The sequence below is a fragment of the Haemorhous mexicanus genome, chromosome 6 (assembly GCF_027477595.1).
Source record: "Haemorhous mexicanus isolate bHaeMex1 chromosome 6, bHaeMex1.pri, whole genome shotgun sequence".
Taxonomy (NCBI): domain Eukaryota; kingdom Metazoa; phylum Chordata; class Aves; order Passeriformes; family Fringillidae; genus Haemorhous; species Haemorhous mexicanus.
In genome coordinates, this window is record NC_082346.1 from 3,683,858 (window position 1) to 3,693,748 (window position 9,891).

At 67.2% G+C, this 9,891-nt stretch overlaps 2 protein-coding genes across 2 annotated transcripts; both read right to left on the reverse strand.

The window, feature by feature from the left end:
• On the reverse strand, window positions 1-3,332 carry LOC132328279 (uncharacterized). Its single transcript, XM_059848122.1, has 8 exons — window positions 3,147-3,332; window positions 2,449-2,824; window positions 2,074-2,298; window positions 1,875-1,978; window positions 1,727-1,777; window positions 1,042-1,408; window positions 466-642; window positions 1-146 (listed from the first exon to the last, which is right to left on the reverse strand). Exons 1-8 carry the CDS (start codon window positions 3,330-3,332, stop codon window positions 43-45), a joined length of 1,590 nt encoding a protein of 529 aa, XP_059704105.1. The 3' UTR covers window positions 1-42.
• Window positions 3,333-5,422: 2,090 nt separating this feature from the next.
• Window positions 5,423-8,754, reverse strand: LOC132328280 (uncharacterized). The gene is made up of 8 exons (XM_059848123.1): window positions 8,591-8,754; window positions 7,871-8,262; window positions 7,496-7,720; window positions 7,297-7,400; window positions 7,149-7,199; window positions 6,464-6,830; window positions 5,888-6,064; window positions 5,423-5,568 (listed from the first exon to the last, which is right to left on the reverse strand). The coding sequence occupies exons 1-8, from the start codon at window positions 8,752-8,754 to the stop codon at window positions 5,465-5,467; spliced, it is 1,584 nt and encodes a 527-aa protein (XP_059704106.1). The 3' UTR covers window positions 5,423-5,464.
• Between the last annotated feature and the right edge of the window lie 1,137 nt (window positions 8,755-9,891).

The window sequence follows — 9,891 nt, forward strand, 5'->3', positions numbered from 1 at the left end:
TGGGATGCTGTAAGCGGGTGCTGCAGAGGCTCCGGCAAGGCGTCAAAAACGCCGGCCCAGCACCCAAGGGTGGCGCAAGATCTCCTCCAGCTCCGGCCTGTCCGCGGGGCGCGTGGCCAAGCACCAGCGGATCAGATGCTGGCACTCTGGGGGAGAGAAGGCAGAAAGGGCCGGTCACGGGCAGAAGGCTCCTGCCCGGCTGCCCGCGGGGCCCGGGCCGCGCTGCGTGTGCTCGGGGCTGCGGCGGCCTGCCGAGCGAGCCTGCCCCGCGCGGGAGAGCGGCACGGCGGGACACGGCCGCCTCCCTGGGCCGCGCGTGAGGGCCACGCCGACCCCGTCGTCACGGGCCGCCTCCTGCGGCCGGCCCTCGGGGGCAGATCGAGGTTGTGCGGGGCCGCGTGAGGGCCAGGCCGGGCCGCGTGCCGCCGTCTGCCAAAGCCCGCCCTTTTGGGGCCCCATACCGACCTGGAGAGACCTGCTGCCAGAAGAAGAGCTGCCCCAGCACGATGGCACGCTCGTCCTGGAAGGGGAGGTTCCCGCAGACCATGACGTACAGCAGCACGCCCAGGGACCAGATGGTCGCCGCACGGCCGTGGTAGCGGCCGAGGCAGATCCACTCGGGCGGGCTGTAGGCGTGCGTTCCTAGGGGAGACAGGCGGCGCTGTCCAGGCGCGGGCTGCTGCCTTTCCCGGAGCCTAGCGCCAGCCTCCTGGCTGAGGCAGGGGCTGCACCCGCGGCAACAACTTCCCCCCCGAGGCCGCCCCGCCTCCCCCAGCCAGCTGGCCAAAGCCAAGAAACCATTCTGCAAGGCCAAGAAGGCCAGCGGAGCGGCCCAGGCCCTTGCGGGCCTGCCGAGCCGAGAGGCCGGGAGTCGGCTTTTGCCGCCCTCTTCTGTCGGCAGGGCCGGCAGCCGGCTCCCGGGGCAGGGCCTCTGCCCCGTGCCAAAGGGCGGCCTGCTGAAGGCCGCAGCCCGCAGCCCGGGAGGGAGCGGTGCCGTGCAGTGCCTGGCAGCGGGAGCAGGGCCCCGGGCCGCGGGCTCACCGGCAAACCACGTGTAGGCCCGCTCCTGGAGGAAGGTGCCGCAACCGAAGTCGATGAGCTTCAGGTCGCCGCTGTCCGGGTCCACGAGGAGGTTCTCCGGCTTGATGTCCCGGTGCACGACGCCGCAGGCGGTGCAGTGCCGCACGGCCTCCAGCACCTGGACGAACAGCCAGCGCGCCATCTCCTCGCACAGGAACTCCCGCTCCAGCAGGAACTGCAGGAGATCCTGCGATGCCTCCGGACGCTCCATCACCAGCACGAAGCTGTCAGGCAGCTCGAACCAGTCGAGGAGCTGGATGATGTTGTGGCAACCAGAGCCCACCCTCTCCATGAGCACGATCTCCAGGGGCACGCGGGTGCCGTCGGGCTGTGAGGAGGAGAAAATCAGTGCCTTCGGCAGGCCCGATGCTGCCCTGGGGCTGCTGTGCGGCGCCCTGCCTGGGAGTACCCCAGTGCCCCCATCGCGCAGCCTCCCTGGTGCTTGGGCTTCCTCCCGCCCAGGGGATGCTTGGGGGGTGCCCCCTGCCCGGCCCCGCCGCCGCTGTTTGGCGTGCCCAGGCCCGAGATGCTGCGGCCTGCACGCTGAGCCCATGCCCGCTGCCCCCGCCATCCCCCGCCTCCCGCTCCCCATCGGCGCCCCGGGATTCTCCCTGCCCGCCGCACCCCTCTGGCCCCGCTCACTCACCAGCTCGTCCCACTGCAGGACGCTCTCCCGGGGCACGCGTTTGATGGCCACCTGCAAGCCGAGGAGAGAGGAGGGAGGGCTGAGCTCTAGCCCCGCCCCTCCCCACCGCTGCCCTTCCTCCCACGCCCGGCCGGTGGCGGCCGCTCACCGGGCTCCCGTCGGAGAGGCGGATGCCCGAGAAAACGGTGCCGAAGCCGCCGCTGCCCAGCTGCGGGCCCAGCTGGTACAGCTCCTGCACCTCCTTCTTTTGCCCTGCGGTCGAGAGCGAGCCATCAGCCTGGCGCCCGGGAACGTCCCCCCCACCCCCCCCCCCCCCCGCAGGTGCCCGCGAGCGAAGCTGCTCTCACCTGCTTCCTGCTGCCCGCCCCCGGCCAGCGGCCGCCGCCCCGCAGCCGACGGGCCGGCGAGCGGCAGAACCGGGCCAGGGCAGCGCGCACAGGCGGCTGCAGGAGCCTCGGTGCAGCGGGGCGGGCCGGCACCGTCGCTGTCCCCGGCGTCGTGGGCTGGACTCTGCTCTCGATGACGGCCGGGGCTGCAGCCCGAGGCTTCGCCCAGGGGGGTCCCAGGAGCAGCTGCAAAGCAAGCAGGGCCTTCTGAAGCCGTGCCGTCAGAGGCACTGGGAAGAGGCAGCGACTAGGCTGCTCTCAGGGGCCCTGGCCTGGCCTGGCCGCGCCCCTCAAGAGCCCCGAGGGAGCCTCAGACGGCTCATCAGGAGATCTCACCTGCTATTAGAGAGCCCTTCGTGGCCCTCGAGGGCTGTCCTGGGACAGCTTCCTGGAGATGGAGGAACCTCCTTGGTGTCTCCAGGCTCGTCTCCACCCCCAGGCTCGGGCTGTCGCCAGCCGGCACAAGCGACACAGCGTCCTGGCAGCTGCGGGATGGCCGCTGCTGGCTCCAGGACGCTTGCTGCTCGGCCAGCTTCGCCCGAGGAGGCTCCCCTGGATCGGGCTGGGCTCCCGTTTGGACTTCTGGGCTTTCCCCGGCCACCTCAAGGCTCAGGGGTGCGCCCGCGTCGTTGAAGTCCGTGAGTCCAAGGGAGCTGGGAGACCTGTCCGCGGGCTCTGCACCCTCTGCAGGCTGACAGGTCTCACTGAGCCTCTGCCAGGGATGGAGGCTGCCAGAGATAGCAGAGGCTCCTGGCAGGGTGCAGGGTCTCTGACAGCCTGAAGTTCCTGCAGGGATGGCTCTCCCCTGCTGTGCCATCCCTGCAGGCCTTGAGGCTCTCCCAGGGATGGAGAATCCTGCTGGGAGCAGCCTCTCTGAGGGATGGCGGCCTGGGGAGGAGCTGGACGGGCCACAGCAGGGCAGGTGGCCTCGCTTCACCAGCTCCTCCAGCTCTTTCCACAAGGCCTGCCACATCCCCAAGTAGAGCGGCGCGCGTGTCCCATTGCGCCCCCAGAGCCGCCGCATCAGCTCCTGCAGCTCCTGGGCCACTGCCACGCAGGGGCCGCAGCTGCAGGGCCTGCTCGGGGGGCTCGCGGGAGCACGCGGCCGCCTGCGAGGAGTCGCCCGAGGCCTGGGGCACCTGGGAGCCACAGGGGCTCCTCGGTTCCTCCGTGAGCCTCTGGGCCGGACCCCGGGGCGCTTGCTCCTCTTCGCTGTCCATGCATGCCGGCTCCGTGGTTGCCGGTGGACAAGGGCCCACCAGAGAGCCACAGCGGCCAGCAGCAGGACAAGCGCGGTCATCAGGACGCCGCCGTCACTCGTGGCTCCGGCACGTCCCATCGCGACTGCACTGGCGGCTGCAGGTGCTGGCCCGTCTTATATAGCCACAGCGCAGTGATGTCACAGTGCTGCAGCCCGCACAGCCCTGGGACGTCACAGCCCTGCCTGATGCCAGCGCTTGGCCCCTTTGTGCCGTCACAGCCCAGCCCCCCTCCGGGATCAGCAGAAGCGGCTCCTGGCTCAAGATGGACGTGGCCAGAGAAAGCCTGCTGGGAGCGAGAACGGGAGCTGAGCCTGTTGCAAGGCATCGTTCCCCGGAGCATGAGGCGCACCAGGGAGAGCGCTGGTGCCAGCAGCGTCCAGCCCCCGGCTCCCGGGACGTCTCAGCGTTCCCAGCTGGAAAACCCCACTGCTCTGTGCCTGAGAAGACAGATCCTCCAGAGACAATGGGAGATGAAGCTCCTCTGTCTCTGGGCAGCTCTCCTGAAGCGGCTGTCGAGGGCAGCAAGAGTTTCTTGTTAGCGGCTCACTGACTTCTGCTGTGCCTCTGCTCTAAATAAATCGGGATTTGCCAAGGAGGGCTCATTGTGCTCCCCCTGCTCGGGCTGGGACTGGGATTCGCTTTCTTTCTTCCCAATAGCTGCCACGCCTTGGGTTTGCATGGCAATGCTGTGCACCAAACACGGGTGCTTTGCTTTCTGCTGAGCAGGGCTTGCCCTCTTCCAGGACTTTGCAGTGTCCCTTGGTACAGCAGTGCAATGTTTTCCACTGAGAAGGGAGGGATGGGCGTCGAGGACAGAGGCAACGAACGCACCTTAAGCCCCTTGACCTTGTCTCTGTCCTCATTTGTGAGGTGGCCGTCCACATCCTGGAAAGGGGACAATGACATTTCAATGTTATTTCTACAATGGGTTTGTTTTTTTTTCCCCACTAACGTATTTCAAACCGCTCTTTTTATGGTGCTCTGCATTTCTGGCCACCTTCATCTCCCGCTGAGCTTTCGCCACACCAAATTTCTCCCTCCAGGAGCTGGAAGCATCTGCGTATTCTTCTTCTCCTGACCTGGATTCCACAGGGCACACAGCTTCCTTTTCCATCCTCTGTCCCAGAGAAGATGCCTGTCCAGGCAAGCCAGCCTTGTGCCTCGCCTGCTTGCCTTCCCTCATTTGGATTTGGGCATCGCCTGCTCCTGTGCCCTTAGGAGGTGACGTTTCCAAAGCGACCAGCACTGAGGGAGCCCAAGACCTTCAAGAAGCATTTTCCCCAGGGACCTTGCTTAGCAGTTCCCTGAGCAGCCTGAAGTCTGCTCTCTTCATGCTCCGAGCTGGGGCTTTGCTGGCGCCCTTTTCCTCTTGTCAGAGGTCTGAGCCTCCATTTCTTTGGGGTGGCTGTGGTCCAGAGGGCCGCCAATCCCCGCTTGGCCCAGGGCACGTGGGGCTCAGATGGCGGCCTGGCTCTAGGGGGGCTAAGCCGGAGAGTCCGGGGCTGTGGGAAGGCTCCCGCCTTACTGGGAGGAGGCTTCCTGGGGAGGAAGAAGGCTCTGGCATGAGCCACGAGGCCTGGCGCGCATTTGCCTGCTGCCGATGGGAGGGAAAGAGGGAGGAAGAGTTCATCGGGGCTCCACCTGAAATGACGTTCTGCTGCTTCAGGCTCTTCTCAGAGCTTTGGAGAGGAGACGTCTCTGTCCCTGACAGCCACCGAGCCTTGGAAAGCACACAGAGGGACCCGTGTGTCACTTCAGGAGACGCACCGAGAAGCCCTTGTCACTTTGTTTGAAAAGGCAGCTGTTGTTTCACTGTTGCATTTCTTGGCCCGGCCAAGCCCCTCCTACCCACACTAGAGCCTCTGCTTGAAGACACAAAGGACCATCCTGGAGGAAAGGCATGCAAAGCTTGACAAAGGCTGAAGGGAGCACTCTGATTTCCCCTTTCTGCCAAGAGGTTTCTTTAGCTGAACTTGCTGACAAGGACCAGACTTGACAGGCGGCAGTGGCTTTGTTGTTATTTTATTTCTCGGGCCCTCAGTCCTGCGTGGGATGCTGTAAGCGGGTGCTGCAGAGGCTCCGGCAAGGCGTCAAAAACGCCGGCCCAGCACCCAAGGGTGGCGCAAGATCTCCTCCAGCTCCGGCCTGTCCGCGGGGCGCGTGGCCAAGCACCAGCGGATCAGATGCTGGCACTCTGGGGGAGAGAAGGCAGAAAGGGCCGGTCACGGGCAGAAGGCTCCTGCCCGGCTGCCCGCGGGGCCCGGGCCGCGCTGCGTGTGCTCGGGGCTGCGGCGGCCTGCCGAGCGAGCCTGCCCCGCGCGGGAGAGCGGCACGGCGGGACACGGCCGCCTCCCTGGGCCGCGCGTGAGGGCCACGCCGACCCCGTCGTCACGGGCCGCCTCCTGCGGCCGGCCCTCGGGGGCAGATCGAGGTTGTGCGGGGCCGCGTGAGGGCCAGGCCGGGCCGCGTGCCGCCGTCTGCCAAAGCCCGCCCTTTTGGGGCCCCATACCGACCTGGAGAGACCTGCTGCCAGAAGAAGAGCTGCCCCAGCACGATGGCACGCTCGTCCTGGAAGGGGAGGTTCCCGCAGACCATGACGTACAGCAGCACGCCCAGGGACCAGATGGTCGCCGCACGGCCGTGGTAGCGGCCGAGGCAGATCCACTCGGGCGGGCTGTAGGCGTGCGTTCCTAGGGGAGACAGGCGGCGCTGTCCAGGCGCGGGCTGCTGCCTTTCCCGGAGCCTAGCGCCAGCCTCCTGGCTGAGGCAGGGGCTGCACCCGCGGCAACAACTTCCCCCCCGAGGCCGCCCCGCCTCCCCCAGCCAGCTGGCCAAAGCCAAGAAACCATTCTGCAAGGCCAAGAAGGCCAGCGGAGCGGCCCAGGCCCTTGCGGGCCTGCCGAGCCGAGAGGCCGGGAGTCGGCTTTTGCCGCCCTCTTCTGTCGGCAGGGCCGGCAGCCGGCTCCCGGGGCAGGGCCTCTGCCCCGTGCCAAAGGGCGGCCTGCTGAAGGCCGCAGCCCGCAGCCCGGGAGGGAGCGGTGCCGTGCAGTGCCTGGCAGCGGGAGCAGGGCCCCGGGCCGCGGGCTCACCGGCAAACCACGTGTAGGCCCGCTCCTGGAGGAAGGTGCCGCAACCGAAGTCGATGAGCTTCAGGTCGCCGCTGTCCGGGTCCACGAGGAGGTTCTCCGGCTTGATGTCCCGGTGCACGACGCCGCAGGCGGTGCAGTGCCGCACGGCCTCCAGCACCTGGACGAACAGCCAGCGCGCCATCTCCTCGCACAGGAACTCCCGCTCCAGCAGGAACTGCAGGAGATCCTGCGATGCCTCCGGACGCTCCATCACCAGCACGAAGCTGTCAGGCAGCTCGAACCAGTCGAGGAGCTGGATGATGTTGTGGCAACCAGAGCCCACCCTCTCCATGAGCACGATCTCCAGGGGCACGCGGGTGCCGTCGGGCTGTGAGGAGGAGAAAATCAGTGCCTTCGGCAGGCCCGATGCTGCCCTGGGGCTGCTGTGCGGCGCCCTGCCTGGGAGTACCCCAGTGCCCCCATCGCGCAGCCTCCCTGGTGCTTGGGCTTCCTCCCGCCCAGGGGATGCTTGGGGGGTGCCCCCTGCCCGGCCCCGCCGCCGCTGTTTGGCGTGCCCAGGCCCGCGATGCTGCGGCCTGCACGCTGAGCCCATGCCCGCTGCCCCCGCCATCCCCCGCCTCCCGCTCCCCATCGGCGCCCCGGGATTCTCCCTGCCCGCCGCACCCCTCTGGCCCCGCTCACTCACCAGCTCGTCCCACTGCAGGACGCTCTCCCGGGCCACGCGTTTGATGGCCACCTGCAAGCCGAGGAGAGAGGAGGGAGGGCTGAGCTCTAGCCCCGCCCCTCCCCACCGCTGCCCTTCCTCCCACGCCCGGCCGGTGGCGGCCGCTCACCGGGCTCCCGTCGGAGAGGCGGATGCCCGAGAAAACGGTGCCGAAGCCGCCGCTGCCCAGCTGCGGGCCCAGCTGGTACAGCTCCTGCACCTCCTTCTTTTGCCCTGCGGTCGAGAGCGAGCCATCAGCCTGGCGCCCGGGAACGTCCCCCCCACCCCCCCCCCCCCCCGCAGGTGCCCGCGAGCGAAGCTGCTCTCACCTGCTTCCTGCTGCCCGCCCCCGGCCAGCGGCCGCCGCCCCGCAGCCGACGGGCCGGCGAGCGGCAGAACCGGGCCAGGGCAGCGCGCACAGGCGGCTGCAGGAGCCTCGGTGCAGCGGGGCGGGCCGGCACCGTCGCTGTCCCCGGCGTCGTGGGCTGGACTCTGCTCTCGACGACGGCCGGGGCTGCAGCCCGAGGCTTCGCCCAGGGGGGTCCCAGGAGCAGCTGCAAAGCAAGCAGGGCCTTCTGAAGCCGTGCCGTCAGAGGCACTGGGAAGAGGCAGCGACTAGGCTGCTCTCAGGGGCCCTGGCCTGGCCTGGCCGCGCCCCTCAAGAGCCCCGAGGGAGCCTCAGACGGCTCATCAGGAGATCTCACCTGCTATTAGAGAGCCCTTCGTGGCCCTCGAGGGCTGTCCTGGGACAGCTTCCTGGAGATGGAGGAACCTCCTTGGTGTCTCCAGGCTCGTCTCCACCCCCAGGCTCGGGCTGTCGCCAGCCGGCACAAGCGACACAGCGTCCTGGCAGCTGCGGGATGGCCGCTGCTGGCTCCAGGACGCTTGCTGCTCGGCCAGCTTCGCCCGAGGAGGCTCCCCTGGATCGGGCTGGGCTCCCGTTTGGACTTCTGGGCTTTCCCCGGCCACCTCAAGGCTCAGGGGTGCGCCCGCGTCGTTGAAGTCCGTGAGTCCAAGGGAGCTGGGAGACCTGTCCGCGGGCTCTGCACCCTCTGCAGGCTGACAGGTCTCACTGAGCCTCTGCCAGGGATGGAGGCTGCCAGAGATAGCAGAGGCTCCTGGCAGGGTGCAGGGTCTCTGACAGCCTGAAGTTCCTGCAGGGATGGCTCTCCCCTGCTGTGCCATCCCTGCAGGCCTTGAGGCTCTCCCAGGGATGGAGAATCCTGCTGGGAGCAGCCTCTCTGAGGGATGGCGGCCTGGGGAGGAGCTGGACGGGCCACAGCAGGGCAGGTGGCCTCGCTTCACCAGCTCCTCCAGCTCTTTCCACAAGGCCTGCCACATCCCCAAGTAGAGCGGCGCGCGTGTCCCATTGCGCCCCCAGAGCCGCCGCATCAGCTCCTGCAGCTCCTGGGCCACTGCCACACAGGGGCCGCAGCTGCAGGGCCTGCTCGGGGGGCTCGCGGGAGCACGCGGCCGCCTGCGAGGAGTCGCCCGAGGCCTGGGGCACCTGGGAGCCACAGGGGCTCCTCGGTTCCTCCGTGAGCCTCTGGGCCGGACCCCGGGGCGCTTGCTCCTCTTCGCTGTCCATGCATGCCGGCTCCGTGGTTGCCGGTGGACAAGGGCCCACCAGAGAGCCACAGCGGCCAGCAGCAGGACAAGCGCGGTCATCAGGACGCCGCCGTCACTCGTGGCTCCGGCACGTCCCATCGCGACTGCACTGGCGGCTGCAGGCGCTGGCCCGTCTTATATAGCCACAGCGCAGTGATGTCACAGTGCTGCAGCCCGCACAGCCCTGGGACGTCACAGCCCTGCCTGATGCCAGCGCTTGGCCCCTTTGTGCCGTCACAGCCCAGCCCCCCTCCGGGATCAGCAGAAGCGGCTCGTGGCTCAAGATGGACGTGGCCAGAGAAAGCCTGCTGGGAGCGAGAACGGGAGCTGAGCCTGTTGCAAGGCATCGTTCCCCGGAGCATGAGGCGCACCAGGGAGAGCGCTGGTGCCAGCAGCGTCCAGCCCCCGGCTCCCGGGACGTCTCAGCGTTCCCAGCTGGAAAACCCCACTGCTCTGTGCCTGAGAAGACAGATCCTCCAGAGACAATGGGAGATGAAGCTCCTCTGTCTCTGGGCAGCTCTCCTGAAGCGGCTGTCGAGGGCAGCAAGAGTTTCTTGTTAGCGGCTCACTGACTTCTGCTGTGCCTCTGCTCTAAATAAATCGGGATTTGCCAAGGAGGGCTCATTGTGCTCCCCCTGCTCGGGCTGGGACTGGGATTCGCTTTCTTTCTTCCCAATAGCTGCCACGCCTTGGGTTTGCATGGCAATGCTGTGCACCAAACACGGGTGCTTTGCTTTCTGCTGAGCAGGGCTTGCCCTCTTCCAGGACTTTGCAGTGTCCCTTGGTACAGCAGTGCAATGTTTTCCACTGAGAAGGGAGGGATGGGCGTCGAGGACAGAGGCAACGAACGCACCTTAAGCCCCTTGACCTTGTCTCTGTCCTCATTTGTGAGGTGGCCGTCCACATCCTGGAAAGGGGACAATGACATTTCAATGTTATTTCTACAATGGGTTTGGTTTTTTTTCCCCACTAACGTATTTCAAACCGCTCTTTTTATGGTGCCCTGCATTTCTGGCCACCTTCATCTCCCGCTGAGCTTTCGCCACACCAAATTTCTCCCTCCAGGAGCTGGAAGCATCTGCGTATTCTTCTTCTCCTGACCTGGATTCCACAGGGC

What these genes read in the sequence shown, in the direction of transcription:
- LOC132328280 (XM_059848123.1), bottom strand. Translation starts at nt 8,754, where the DNA reads ATGGACAGCGAAGAGGAGCAAGCGCCCCGGGGTCCGGCCCAGAGGCTC. An exon ending in GCCCTGCAGCTGCGGCCCCT is followed by an intron (nt 8,263 to 8,590) that starts GTGTGGCAGTGG and finishes TATCTCTGGCAG; the next exon opens with CCTCCATCCCTGGCAGAGGC. An exon ending in GCCTCTCCGACGGGAGCCCG is followed by an intron (nt 7,200 to 7,296) that starts GTGAGCGGCCGC and finishes CTCGGCTTGCAG; the next exon opens with GTGGCCATCAAACGCGTGGC.
- LOC132328279 (XM_059848122.1), bottom strand. Translation starts at nt 3,332, where the DNA reads ATGGACAGCGAAGAGGAGCAAGCGCCCCGGGGTCCGGCCCAGAGGCTC. An exon ending in GAAGGGCTCTCTAATAGCAG is followed by an intron (nt 2,299 to 2,448) that starts GTGAGATCTCCT and finishes CTTGCTTTGCAG; the next exon opens with CTGCTCCTGGGACCCCCCTG. An exon ending in TCCTGCAGTGGGACGAGCTG is followed by an intron (nt 1,409 to 1,726) that starts GTGAGTGAGCGG and finishes TCCTCCTCACAG; the next exon opens with CCCGACGGCACCCGCGTGCC.